This window comes from Fopius arisanus, unplaced genomic scaffold, assembly GCF_000806365.1.
Source record: "Fopius arisanus strain USDA-PBARC FA_bdor unplaced genomic scaffold, ASM80636v1 scaffold00022, whole genome shotgun sequence".
In the NCBI taxonomy this organism is placed as follows: Eukaryota; Metazoa; Arthropoda; class Insecta; order Hymenoptera; family Braconidae; genus Fopius; species Fopius arisanus.
The window spans coordinates 249,838-265,147 of NW_011887761.1; the positions used below are offsets into that span (position 1 = coordinate 249,838).

General features: G+C 41.8%; 1 protein-coding gene across 7 annotated transcripts in view; it reads left to right on the plus strand.

Moving 5' to 3' along the window:
- The window catches only part of LOC105264494 (probable cytochrome P450 49a1), an 84,617-nt gene that overhangs the window by 59,374 nt on the left and 9,933 nt on the right, over positions 1-15,310 (plus strand). For 6 of the 7 annotated variants that reach the window (XM_011301402.1, XM_011301401.1, XM_011301396.1 and 3 more), the window contains 2 exons: positions 14,521-14,599; positions 14,685-14,882. The exons of the other annotated variant lie outside the window; for it this stretch is intronic. In XM_011301402.1, the coding sequence (XP_011299704.1) occupies positions 14,521-14,599; positions 14,685-14,882 (277 nt within the window). The remainder of the gene's footprint in view (positions 1-14,520; positions 14,600-14,684; positions 14,883-15,310) is intronic. 7 annotated transcript variants of the gene reach the window in all.

The window sequence follows — 15,310 nt, forward strand, 5'->3', positions numbered from 1 at the left end:
CGTTCTATTTGTGTAATTCAACCAACATCACTAACTATTTACTTAATTTACATTATTAACATAAGTTACTTTTTCTCGATCAACCCCCGGCCCCCGTTCCTCTGTGACTCCTAATCCTCATTACGAACATACGCACAAATTTGTTTTATCTGCAACGAATTGATTGTTCTTGTTATTATTATTTTTATTACCATTATTATTATTATCTATAATAATCCTGAAGCGAGTCAGAGTTTACACAGGGTATTTCAAAGGATCTTAACTGGGCCTCATTGATTCATGCCTCGGTTGAGCCTAATGATAAGCTTAGTATGCTCAGCCTCAGCGCGCTTAGACTAAACCGAGCATGTACTCAGCATGATATAAGTCATCCTCAAGAAACCAAAGCTGGTTCTAATCTGTTTCGAGCCTTGGACCAAGCAGCCTAAGGAGATTCAAAATATTATGAAGGCCCATAACTCAGCTTCACTGGACGAGGCTCAGCCAAGTCTGAATATAAGCTTAGGCTATTTAGGCCCAGTACGCTGACACTGACAGAAGCATCAATTCACCTTGTTATGAACCATTCTTATCAAGACAAGAATGATTCGAGTCTGTGTCTAGGCTTGGACTCAGCAGCTTGAAGGGAGCCAGAATTGTCCAAATGTATTCCAAGGGCTTTTAACTTGGCCTCAATGGATAAAGCCTCGGCCAAGCCTGAGTATAAACCTGGCCCGTCGAGGCTCATTGAGTTGAGGTTTACATGCCTGTTATCAGCCTAATATATCCCACCCTCAACAAGTCAAGATCAGTTCAGGCCTGTATTAATCCTCATATTGCCAAGCCTCGGGAAAACGAGGTTTGCAAAAGGTTGGCCCCATCGTCGAGCCTTTGAATTCCTACCTGGGAACCATCATTTAAATTTCCTGAAATTTTTTCCCCGTTTTCCCCCTGACATGGCGACAATGGAAACAACGGTGTTCCCGGTGGAAAATCCGTTATTGCATTTCATGACACAACATGAAAGAAAACACTAAATAAAAAAGGGTATTTGGCACCACTAAATTTTCTCAGCTCTCTCGAACCTTCTGACAATCTGCGTGGTTCTGCAAATCCGACGTGGAAGGAGAAGGCAAAAAACGACCATGTTACTCACGGAAAGCCAGCCCAAGAAGAACCAGTTGCATGTCATCCATCCTAGGCCTGTTCAGCCTCCTCAAGATGACTGTTTCGTCTCCACTGTCCATACAACAGGGTTCTTCTCTGTTTCCAGAGAAAATATGAACCAGTGACGAGGAAAATCTTTTTTCAATACATGGTAAAAACCGTCATTTTTGACTTGTGACATAACAGAAACAATGGAACTATTTGCAATAACTTTATGACATTTTCAAAACGTGACATGCTAAAATGACCATATTATGGCTCATAGATGTTAATCTAGTAATGGAATGACTCAGATAAGGTAGCAGTTTAAAGAGCTCGATGAGATCTACAAATTGGAGCGAGACATGTCCTCGGCAATCAAGTTTAAAGCATCGATCAAAGGCAAAACGCGTTCTTTAATGAGTGTGACATAACATGAAAAATGGAAACAATCTCCAATAACTTAATGGAAATGTGTTCACTGGGGATTTATTATGCACCATTTCAAAGAATGATAAATTCTCTTCAAAATAATGTATGGATGGTGCAGTCTTTTCCCTTTGAGAGCCTCAAAACATTCAATCAAGAATTTATCAAAGTTAATTCCTCAAGAATAAACTATAAGAATAAATTATTGAGTAAGCTTTTCAATGAGTATGCACCATGTATGCTTCATAGTATAGAGAGACGAACTCGAGTATAGAAACCAGAAAAATTTTGGAAGGTTCCAATTCCGTTCTATAAAGATCCGTGAGTACAACGGATACATTCAATCATGAATTTATCAAAGTTAATTCGTGAAGAATAAACTATAAGAATAAATTATTGAGTAAGCTTTTCAATGAGTATGCACCATGTATGCTTCATAGTATAGACAGACGAACTCGAGTATAGAAACCAGAAAAATTTTGGAAGGTTCCAATTCCGTTCTATAAAGATCCGTGAGTACAATGGGAAAGCCCCGTTGCACTCACGGATCTTCATAGAACGGAATTGGAAAGTTCCAAAAATTTTTTCTTTTCGGAACGGGAATAGCACCTTTAATTTTGAAAATTCACTTGCTACTTCACTTCGCATTATTAATTAGCAAATACATTCACTTGTACTTGCTAATTAATGATGAGTTATTCGTTTACCTTCATGAATATAAGATCCCTATTAATAAAATCAATTCCCAATTTCTCTCCACTGCCTTACTCTACCATTGTTTTTCCCCGTCTCTCTGCATCCTGTTTGATTTAGTTCAATTCCGTCCTCCACTTTGGTGAATTCGATTGCCAGACAACATTTAATATTTCCGAGGATTTTCAACTCAAAGTGTTTCTTCAGTTAACTTTGGAATTTCTTGATTCATTTTTCATTCTTCGAAATCACGAGGCTATCGTCCACGTAGATTAGGACGACGAATATTTTTTCCTCTTGTCAAGCATAGAACATGTAAGGGTCACAGTTCGAAGTAACTAGACCGAAACGTTTCAATTCCTCTGTCAGTTTCAAGTACCAACAACGTCCGGTTTGACGGAGGCCGTACAGAGCCTTTTGCATTAGACAAATCTTGTCGCCAGCCTTGATTTCCTCAAGTATTCATGATGCTTTGAATCTGACTGGATTGGTCACGGACTCTGTAGCAATTACTTCTTTCAAAATTTCCTCGGTGAATTCAGGTAGCTTCATCAGTGCGCACGCACGCACACGCACACGCACACACAACTGTTTCGCTCGCTCGCCTCAGATGAGGAGCGATCTCTGACACCTACCTCTGACACCTACGGCGTGACTTGATGAACAGGTGTGACTGACCATCGCGATGATCGACACCTTCCACCTTCCGGCTCATCATTCACTCTCATTTGCATAGCGACCGTTCGAGAGTGTTTACGCGCATTTCGCGGAACTTCGCCTTTTCTATTAATTGATCCGCCCCCCTTAGTTCTTCTAGGAATTAAGTCAATCGTTCTATGAATTATATTCCGTCATTGCTCAGCTCTTTTTTTGTGACTTTACAACTGTCAAACAGCGACTCTCTGTGAACTAAATTTACTTTTTCGACAAACACCAGATCCCACTTGAAACACACTCAAGATCCGAATTCTTGGAAATTCCCTACGTCTGGAGTCTCCCCTGTGAATTTCTCAAAAGATGTTTGATCGTTATTTCTCGAGGAACAACGATTTCTGGTGTAATTGGCTGTGTTAATTGTTTCAACCCAGAATTTTAACGGCAGCTTCGATTGAATCAGGAAGCACCTCGCCATCTCTATCAATTTGCGATTCCTTCTTTCAGCTGTTCCATTTTGTTGAGCTGTGTAGGCAACAGCCAATCTACGGGAAATTCCATTTCCCTTTAGACAATTCTCAAACTATGTGTTAACATACTCTCTTCCGCGGTCTGACTGTAGATACTTGATTTTCTTCTGAGTATGAAGCTCACTTATCGCTGTGAATTCCTTGAATCTCTGCAATACTTTACTCTTCTTTTTCATAAATCGAGTCTCGCACCATCCAGATTTTTCAGCAATAAATGTCTCGAGGTAACTGGTCTTTCCGATTGACTCCATGCGAGCTGGTCCTCAGACATCAGAATGGATAATTTGCAGCGACTATGATGTTTTTTCAGTTCGCATTTGGAATGGAGACCTTAACATCTTCCCAAGAAGGCAAACTTCATACTGGAAATCTTCTGGTGAAAATTTCAGCTTGATTCCCTCGATAATTGTTTTCTTTATGCCTTCCTGCAGGTCCCTCACGTTCAAATGACTCAATAGTCTGTAGCACCTCTCCAATTCCGTCATGTCCTCGGTTGATTTTTCTTTTCTGATACTGAATGAGATCTCCCTTCATTCTTCTTGAGAAAGTATAGCCCATTTTTCCTTTCGCCATTTAAAATGGTGTGCATCTTCTCATCTGCGACTGTCATTTGATCCCTGTCGAGTAACACCTTGTATCCATTGTTAGTAATTTTGCCGACAGATAAAAAGTTCAGCGTCAGGTCCGAAACATATAAAATATCTTCGAATGTGACGACTCTCTTCTCACCTCCTACTTCAAAGGTTCCGCATACTGTTCCCCTTGCTGTGATGTCTGTCGATGAATTACTGGCTAAATTTAATTTTCCATTTTCACCTTGCCTAATTTCGCTTCTTCTTCATCCACGATTTTAATCTTCAGAGCTTCAGGGGCTGGAAGTTCATCTCGAGATTCAATTGCGCATCTTAAATTCTCTCAATTTGATGGCCGACTGTACAATAACAAAATAACAAGCAAACCCTTCTTGATTTCAATTTCCATTTCTTACAATTTATCCACGATATCGAAAATCTTCCGGAGATGTTCTTGCACATCTCCACCATCCTATATGCGGTACAATGCTAATTGTTTTAACAGAGGACTTTTTTGGCTGGTCGATCGATACAGGCTATGTAATTTAATCCATACTCTCCTCGACGTCGTACAGATTTGATTTGTTTTAATTCATTGGGGTCGATGCACACAATAATGTCAGATTTGGCTTTCGAATCATGCAAATCATATTGCGCAATCGCCGCCGCAATTCCGGCTGCTACTTCCAGTTTCACTGCAACACCTGAGACGTACGGCCACGCATCGTTCTTGATTAGCAAAGCCTACATCTAAATTTTCCATGTATCGTAGTTGTCTTTATTCAATACTTAAGTCCTCACGTTATTTGTCGACATTTTTCTTTATTATTTATTATCAATTATTCCGCCTAAAAGCCTGCGTCCATAACCTGTTAGCCCAGACTCTGCGGTTAAATAAATATACAAAACGTTAACTTGCGTTGAAGAACATTTAATGAAAGGAAATTCGTATTGAAACGAAAGATAACAAGGATATTCTCATCTTGCTTTAATTGGAAAGTCGAACGTTTCTAGTCTCAACAGTTCTCATGCGAGCTGATAGGGTGGCGCACTCTTGCCGCAATCCGTACTTTCAACGCTGATAAGTGGTAGATATGGTCCTTTATAAAGATCATTATTCAGGTTGACATCGTTCATAACTTCCATTCCAGTTTCGTCTTATATCCGTGTCAACTCTATCTAAATGAATACTCTTCGTAAAAAAGATACACATGTATCATTTCATGCACTAGGATATGCACGCAAATCGAGCTACTTTGTTTGTGCAAAGACGGTGTATAAAAGTAATAATTTTCTGCGAAATATTGGTGAACGCATAGGAGTACTTGTACATTGATATTTTTCAAATTTTAGTCCCACGTGGAAAATTATATATCTGAATATGATCCGGATATTTCCGGATGTTTTTCCGGCCAAAAATGCTGGATCCAAGAAATATATGAGATATATTTTCGGCCAAAAATACTCGATTTGTGCTTCTAATTCCGTGGCTTGCTGTTCCCGATCCACTCCTACGTCTTCTCTTTCTTCTCCTTCATCCCCAAGTTGTCTAACTTCTTCCTTGCCTTCTTGTGCCTCTTCTTTTGCCCTTCTCTTTTCTTCCCTATTCTTTCACCCTGGTTCTTCTTCAGCCTCCAATAATTGTTTAAGGGGCCTCGTCCAGTCCTCTTCCCTGATCGTGTTTGTGCTCATTTTCTTGTTTCTTCTGTACCAAGACATGGCTTTCCACCAATCTGGTTGGTTCTTGCTAGCTTGCTACCTGTTTTTGCATCTCCTCTAGCCATCCCCGTATTAATGTTTCTGTTAGTGCGTTCGGGTCCTTTATTACATGTTACGTAGTGCGTCTTTTTATACCAATCTCTGTTTCTGTTGAAGATCTTGAGTTTCTTAAATAATTCCCTTGGCTTCCTTGTATATTCTATTCTACATTGTCCCATGATTCCATTCTTCCTTTACCTTTTTTCATCTTCCCACCCGTCATCATCGCCACTTTCGCTGCTGTCTCCTTGATGATATTTTCTAGGTCTTCCCGATGCCCCTCCACCTCTAGCCTCTCCGTATTGCCTCTCCTTGTGTTTCTCTATATGCTTTCCCACTCGTTCCTGTATACTTTCTCTACCTCTCTTCTCCATTTCAGCTTTTGGACTGCTTGTTCATCATTATTGCTTAGCTTCGCTTCCCTCTCCTTCCGCTTCACCTTCAGAAGCACAGGAAAGTGGTCTGATCGTTTCTGCTCCCTTATATATAGTTCACTGACCCATTCTGGAACTTCGTCTTTCATCAAATCAACTATTACCAATTCAAGTATACTGTCTAGACCCTGACCATCTCCCAAGCATGTAATTCCTCCCTCTTCGTTTTCTTTTACCCTGCTATTTAGTATGATTCTCGCGCATGTCTCACACCAGTTCACCAGCTGTTTGCCCCGATCCTCCTTCTCTTGTCCTCTGACTTTCTCCTTGGGATACTACTTTCCTCCATGCCACGCCCTGCTATCAGCTGTTCCTCTCCAATTGTGGCGTTGAGGTCCCCGATTATCACTGTCTTGTATCCTTCTTGTAGGAGCCCCAATTTATCGTCCAGGCGCTTCAGTAAGTTCTTCATGTTCCCCCCTCGGTTACTGTATATTGTCTGAATTTCGTATTTGTTCTCTTCGTTGTTACTACCGTCCCTTCCTCTATTGTGGCCGCCACATTTTATTTTTATGCCTACTATCTGCCCTGCCGATGCCCTTGCGTTTCTGTCGTTTCTGGTTGCTGCCTTGCCGTTCTATCGAAAAGTGGAATCCAGTTCTTCCCATGTTTTCCTCATTTGTCTTTCCTCTAAATGGGTCTCTTGTATACTATTATGTCTGCCTTTTCCCATCTTTTCCTACTTCTTCCTTCGTTTCTGATGCCTTGTGTGTTCCACTGCATGATTTTTAGTTCATAGTGATTCTCCTCGTCTTCTTTCTTCGCGAAATCTCTCCTCTGTCCTTTGATTGCGGCTCTTCCATATACTCATTCCGTTCTCTTTCTCATCCCACGTTAGTCACCCTCCCTCCACTTTCAGCTTTTGGAAACCTACTTTTGCTCCTTCCTTGCTCTCATTCACTTCACCGCTTGTCTCTCCATCCAACTTTGTATTAGTTTCTGCATGTACGTCATCTCATCAAATATCCATACCGTCTAGGGGCGATTTTTCAGCTCCTTTGCTCTCTGTAAAATCCGTACCCAGCTCTCTATTTCCTCTAGCTTTACTCTCCATCCATTTCTCATTCCTGCTCCTTCCAATCTCTCGATTTCTTTCACTCTTGCTTTCTACTGCAGGTTGTCGAGGAACCATTCCTCCATTGCCTCTCGTTTCTGTCTCGTTTGGAGTTCCAATCCTCTTACCTTGATTCATTTTCTTCTTCCCCTTGTTTCTCTACCTTCCTCCGCCCCTGGTTCAAGTTTCCCTGGGTATTCGTCTAGTTCATCCTGTCCTTCCATCCCCTATGGTTTTCTGGCCGTCTGTTCCCGATGCTGACTTGTTGGGTGCTCTCCTATCTCATTGTTCGTTTCTCCTTCCTCTCCTATCTCTGTTGTCCTGCCCGAGTTCCTCAACCTTCCTGAAAACCAAATGTCATGTGTCGAGATCGTCCCCTCATCGAGCTGTCTGCTCCTATCTGCCGTTCTCTCTCACCTGATCTCTTCTTTCCTGTTTCTCCTCCTGAGCATTCGTTTCATCTCCTAACCTTCTTCGCCATTCCTGTTCCCACGTGCTTGCCATTGCCTGCTCTCTTCATTGCCGAGCTTGTACTGCTATCCTCCATTCTGTTGCCATTTCCTCACTCCTTTCTAGCTTACTTTGTCCTCTTCGCAGTTGTCTTCTCAGCTTTTCGCATTTTGTGCAACCTAAGCTCTTCTCTTTTGTTTCCTCTATTTTCTTCAACTTGCGTCCCTTGTCGAACTCTCTCGGTATTATCTCTTCCAGGGTTACATAAACATTTTGCGACTTCTCTTCCTCTCGCTCCGGTGGGGTCTCGGTCCATCTCTCCTTGCGTTTTCTAGAATTTTCTTTTGTTCTGTTTTGCTTTGCTTTGGTTCTTCTAAGTCTTCGTTCTGAAATAGTACCTGATTTCTTGTTCGTGTCTCTTTGCACTCCTCTCTTTCCTGTTCCCCTACGTCCTCTAGGTTATCGGTCTCACTTGACTTTATTGGTGTCCTCCCCAGCAGTTTCCTTCTCTGGAAAACCTTTTCTCCTGTTTCCTCGTCAACCTCAGATTTCCGTCCATGCTCTTCCATCTCCTTTCATTTTCCGTTTTCCCCTTCTTCTTTTTCCGTCCATTCTATGATTTTTACTCCCTTCTGTCGTGTTCATAGTGTTTTTCTGCTTTCCTCCTGCTGCCTGGAAGTCTACGTTTGAACCTCTTTGCAATCACTTAGACTGTTCGTCACTTCCTTTTTCCTGCTTTTCTCACTCATCTTATCACTCACTTTCCAGTTTTTCCGCTCACCTGCAAACCTGCCCTCTCACCTTTATGTCTCATTTCCGTCTCCAATGTAACCTTTTGCTATGGAGATTCACTGTCTACCTGCTGGTCTTATTCCCCCACTGACTTTTTTGCATTCTATTTGTTTTAGATTTTCGATTTACCTCAGAAAAATCGCTTGTTCTCTCGCTCGAACTAAAGCCCCGTAGCGCATCCCAACCGGAATTCACGTTCATTAATATACGTATTAATAAAATCAGCTCACACCTCGCAAACTATCTTCATGAGAAAGCTAGCTACGTTTGACCGCCGATAGGAATAATTTCTCTCCACGCACTTAGATCTACCATCATTTTTCTCCTTTCCTCTGCATCCGTTACCTTATTCCATTGCTCTCTAAGTACATTCGTTTCAGTTCCCTCGGCCGCAAGCATGACTTCCAATTAACGCTAACCTAAAAAATGGAAAAATAGTTACTTCGTTCCTTCATATTTTTTTTTGTTCCGAACGGAGATTTCGCCATCAAGATTGTAAATTCAAAAGGGCCATGTTGAAAACACAGTTTGAAGAGAGATCAAATTTCAAAATTCTTTGATTTTTTTGAAACGCCGATAACGCTTATAATTTTTAAAATTCAGATACCCAAACTTTTTGCAAGTAAGTCTTGATAATAGGTTGTGGCGTTGACCGGTGAATAAAATGAAATAATTCCCAGCGAGGGCCACGATAATTTAGATTAATTTAAAAAAACAGGAGAAAACTCTTGTTATTAGAGGAGGGCCTGAAATGAGAGAAAAGAGGGTTATAGGGGGAAATGATTCACTCGGGAGGATACGTCTTAACAAGGTCTATTTCTCTATGATCAGTGAATACAAAAAAAATACGGACGAAAACCAACAAAAGTGCGTTATTCGGGCCTTTTAAGACTAACCTAAGGAAGGTGGAAGGCCAGCCAACTTGCGGCAACACGGCTAATATAATAGACAAACTGAAATGTGGAGAAAAGAAAAAAGAAGAAAGAAAAAAAAGGGGAAGACTCGAGTATTAAGAGGTAAACAAAAAAAGAAGGGGAGAAGTTAGGGGACCGATAATAATTAATTAATAGGGGGAATTCATCGGCGACACTTAATTATACGACTCTAATAATAATAACAAAAAAAAATGACAAGATCAATTTACAGAGAGGCTCACCGTTGGGGGGAAATGGATACACGGGGAAGGGTAATATCGTTAGGATCGGGTGATAGGGTGAGGGTACTCACGATGATGGCGGCCACACGACTCAGCAACGCTTTCTTCCACCAAGTACTTATTCCTCCCTGTCTGTTTTTCCTCCTCCAATTGTTCTCCTCGCCTTTCTCCTTCCTTTCGTCTTCACTCCTGGGTCCTTTCACCAAATCCTCCACACTTCTCTTCACCGTCTCTCCAACACTTTTCACCTCAACACTCTCTCAATTATCCTTTCAAAACTATCTCAATTCTTTTTATAGACCACGCAGCAACTCCGGGGGCAGCTGTATTTCGAGTGATGGCTGCCAATCATCCTCGCTTCTTTTTCCCCGATTATCAACGATAATCGGGGTTAATCGGGGACACTCCTCATTGTCCTCGTCTTTATTATTCATTCCAGGGGGCTCGTTCAAGGATGTTCCTTCTTTTCCGGGTCACGAGAGTAGTGACGTCGAGATGGGGGGTTTTGGCTTCTTCCGTCGTATTGCATGTGGGGACGAGAGGACTGGCGGGTGGGGGGGTTTCTCCTTGTCGCCGGCGATGTCTCTGCTGGCCGTGAGTGTAGTGGTGAGGGAAGCGCGGGGCAAACGGAAAGAATATTTTGGGAGTGAGAGCCAACGGTGACATGTTTCCCAACCTGCTTCCATGTTGTTCCTTAATCCTAATTATTCTAACTTATCCTAAGGAACAAATAAAATGTATAAATTAGGGGGCTGGGGAGGGGCAAAAAAAGTACCTCTTCACAAGGTGTATGGGAAGGATGGCAGTATCTCAGTAGTTCAAATTTATCTCCGCTTTGTGATCAAAACATCTACAGGAGGGTCGACCGGAACGAGTTTAATGTCAGACTTTTGGGTGTGTTGCGTCCCCTAATTGGAGAAGTTAGTTTTTATGAGAGGTTTTCAGGTGGTGCGCTCTTGTCGCCATCCGTACTTTCAATACATGGGCCAAGAGCAATCAGAATTCACGAAGATATAGAAATTTTTTCTTTCGGGTAGAAGAAAAGTGACATTTCTCTTAGTAGTACAATTCATTATTACAAACCTATTATCCCGTCACGGCAAAGATGGTATGAGAGATTTTCCTCCTTTGTCGAGATGGAGCAAATTGAAAAGCGATGTCGGCATTTGATTTCGACTCATTTGTCGATGGCAGCCTTTGAGAAATTTTCCATGGAATAGGCCCGATGAAATGGGGAAACCATTGAAAGAAATACGGGATCAATTCCTCACCACGTCTACGCCGCGGTTCTGAAAACATGACGGAGTGTGCTGGCCACAAAAATTTTGAAAATCAATAAATTAAAAAATTGAAATTTCAAGATTCGAAAAGTAAAAGATAGTACCATTCGGGATCAAGCTGAAAAATTCGAAAAATTTATAAAATTGAAAAGATTTATTAAACTTAGCTGTACATAAAGGTTGATCCGAATCAGGCAATCTGTATCGTCGGAACAATGATGGTGGAGCCTCCAAATTTATAACCAATATTTAATAACAGTCTCGCCATTGATTTTCTATCGCGACGCAAGTGTCAAAACAAACCGTGATCAATCGTCAATATTTCCTGTTTTGGCGACGTAATGTAGATAAATCGAGGACCATTGAGCTTAAAATGAATCATTAAAACCACTTTAAAAGGTTTGAATTCAATAACTGAAACCGCCATTTCAGTGTTGAGCCATTAGTACCAAAATCAATCCAGTCTTGAATTTTGACCAACCTTGAGGAATCTCACCTTGATCCATCTGGTCCTGATAGCTGGTTACGTCAACTGCCTCCAACCGAGGCCAAACCTAACCTAACCAACATATTTCTTTCCTACCTCAGTTGAGGACACATCCATCCAATATTGATCCAATACTCGACCGCCATTGGACCAGCAGTGTGAATCTTAACACTTTGAGTACTTGGCATACTCACAGGTAATCCTAACTTATGTAAGGAATTCCGCAGGAATCCCTTATGTTTGTGAGTATGCGGGGGGCTGAGGGAGGCACCGCGGAAAATCAAAAACATTACATGGGGGAAATTGTAATCGACAGAATCGCGAATTGGGGTGGGTACGTTTTGGGTTTTGGTTGGAAGGCCCTGCGGGGATTGCCACAGTCGCACGCGACACAATTTTAAAGATACGTTTTTGGTTTCGTCTTTTTTTTGTTGTTTTGGCCCGATTATAATTTTTTGGGGCTCGGTAAACCATTACCGCGAGAAAACAAAAAAAAAGAGTAGCGCCGGAAAAATGAAAAATTGTTTTACCGTCCGGACGGTTAGTCACTGCGCCATCTAGGCGCCCGGGGCGAAGCCCGTACTCAGGGCCACGCGACAACCACCTGTGGCGCATAATCGAAGGTTATCGCCGGCAACACATGTGCGCCCACAAAAAGCCACGAGCACGTCGGGTTTTTTTTGAGGAGAGACGTTTTGTGTTTTCGGTGTTTTTGTGCATAGTTTGGAGGGTGTCGAACTCCCGTGGACGTCCCCAAACACCCCGGAGGAGCCCAGGAATATCAGAAGGAAAAGGCGAAGGAAAATCAAAAAGACTCGGTGAGCGTACATGTATTAGTAATGGTGGGTTTCATGGTGGGTTTCGTGGTGGGTTTTGCTTTCAGAATTTTCCTCTCACGGCGGTTTTCTTCCAAGCCCCTCGCGAATATTTAAGGGTAGGATTAATGTGGAAAAGCGGGAGAGGGATGTGGGAGTAATCCCGGTGTGTTTTCGTGGTTTTTTTTTTGCGTAAAACGCCATGCCACTGGCCGATAAATATTCCACGGGGAATATTACATTTCCTTTCGTCTCTTCCTTTTATTGGGTTCTCCTCGTCGCGATAATTGAGAAATGGCGTTTCGAACACGGCAGAACAATTCGGAGAATTACTTTAGGGAGTCGTAGTCGAGCCGGGAACATCTCCCGAGCCCCTTGTTTTTTTCCTCTCACGTGTCGGGCAATAAATAACATAATGGTTTGATCGGGTTTTCGTTCGTAATTTTATTTTCCCCGTTTTCCTGCCCTAGTGGCCATGCGGTTGCACCGCTAAAAATGCATCTCCCCTTCCCCTCAAATTTCATGAAATAATTTTCTTTTTTTTCGTGTGTCTGGGGGATTTTCCCCCAGCGGAATTCTACTATGCGCCGTGCCGCCGAGGCTCATCGCCAGTGTTTTGGCCTCTCCACGTGCGTTCCGAGTGTTATGCTCGGCTTATGTTGCCCAGGGCCGTTACGCTTCCCGACAGGGCCCGCTGCCCTGAACTAGTAACCTCCGATATCGGCTGTCCTCGTTTTCTCCTTTTGGGAGGGAATTTTTGCCGCGATTCCAGGTTTGGGGTTATCGATTTCCTTCTTTTGGGATTGAAAATTTCGCCTAAGCAATGCAGATATTATGTGCCTCTCTCGCGCCTCCGCGTACAATACGCCCCTATTCCCGCGCCCTGGCGAGTTCTGTGCGCTATCGATAGGAATAATTTTCTGACTATCAGGCCGCGAAATGTCCTCTGCGCTAAATTAATTCCTCGTTATCACCGATACAGCTTGTGTCGACCCTGCGGATCAGCCGAGGATTTTCTTCCTCCCTTCGCTTTTGCTTTTTATCCCTGGTTTTCTTTTGTACCGCCCCAAATTCATTAGAAATAAATTTATCAATTTTGTTTAATGGCTCGAGTTTCGTTTTCCCTTCTTTTGTTTTAATTTAAGTTCCGATGCCCAGACCTCGTTTCCATCCCGACTCACCCCTCTCTCCACAACCTCACCCCTGAGCAGCGCGGAAATCACCACCTTTCCTCCGATCGTCTTTTCTGTTTTAATCTACGTTTCTGGTTTCGTTTCTGGGGAATTTGGTTCCGCTTTGATTTTAATCCGGTTTGTTGGTTCCGATTATTTAAAGATCAACTGGCGCCCATAATTTTATAAGATCGGGGGAAAAAGGGTGGATAACGTCCAGTTTTCCAGTTAGGGAAATTGGCCACGTTACAGTTATTCCTGAGAAGTTCCTTAAAATTGAAGGAATTCTCTATGGGCTGATTTGAAAGCTCACAAATCGACTCGAATCCAAAATCTGTGGTATCTGATTTTCCATCATTTTCCGCATTTTCCATGTGCTTATGGCGTTTTGAAAGTCAAATTACAATTTCCATGTTTTACCTAACCTTTCTATTCTGGTTCAATTTTTTTTACATATTCAGAGCCAATAAGTGAGAATATTGATATGCCATTTTGAAGAACATTCTATGCTCTTTAAAATGACCTCCGGTGTATCTTCTCTTTTAAATTATTACGGCCCTTTTCCCGCCCTTCATACCGATTCTGATCGGCCCTATCCTCACCATATGCGTGCGGCTGTGGATCCTATACCGTACCGCAGTTGCACCCCTACAGAACATACGAGTTGACATGGCGAACCACAGAAAAACTGTTGAACGTTCTCAACGGGGAATCGAACTTACAACCTTCATAACACAAGTTTCGCCCCTAACCACTGAGCTACCTACGTCGGTGTGTATCTGATTTAGATGCATTTTTAGATGGCTGTTACGTTTCAAAGGTGGCAACGGGATCTTTCCTATATTTTACTTTTATGAACAAATTCATCGAATACATGACCCAAAATAGCAAAAGGGACATAGGAATTGGAGAAAGAATTTGAACCGTCTCGTTTGTCGAATGTGGAATTTTGCTCAAGTTGAAAGTTTGAATAAATTTCTCTAATCTTTCTCATTGCTTTCACCACATAGTTTTTCCCAAAGAATTTCGTTTTTCAATTTCTCAAATCCCCATGTGAATTAGAAAAATTAACGAATACTAATTACTAAATACTAATGTTCCGTTGTCGGATCGGTTCAGAATGCACCCTGTTGTGATTGGCAATGGCCGTTGCATGACCAGAGACACCATAATAAAAGGCTACCGAATTCCAAAAGGCGTAAGTGGACGGATTATTAAGAAATATCATCATCTTATCGAAATAATTGACACAATTTAATAACTATGGAATATACACTTTATAGGTGCAAGTTATATTCCAACATTATGTCATTAGCAATCAAGAAAAATACTTTGCGAACAGCAATGAATTCTATCCAGAACGGTGGCTGCAGGAAAACACATCACGGCATGCATTTGCATCCTTACCATTTGGATATGGCAGACGAATGTGTCTTGGAAAACGATTTGCTGATCTTGAACTGGTCATGGTCATAAGCAAGGTATTTAATCAAATATTATAGATGCTTGCTCAATATTCTGCTGCCGAGAGAGAAAAATCTATGAATTTTTATATTATGATTCCGATAAAAATTACTGTGCTGCCTTACAATCTAGGTGTACACTGCAGGCCTGAGAAAAATTACTATGCCATGCAGTAACATTTCTTCATCGGCCGAGCAAAACTTCGTTATCGGCCAAATAAAAATTCATAGCCGTCGCAACAGTTACCATTGTTAAGGTTGTTGTCGCGTAGAATTTTTTTTCGACAGTTTTCGTTAACAATTTTATGGTGAATAGTTTGACAAATGAGCAACAAAATGAGCCTTTTCCATTTGCAATTGACCGTTTTGAACTTGAGATATAAATTTTTGAAATTCGAGTGATTTAACACGTGTTTAAATGGAGTTTTGCCGATTAGAATTTTTTT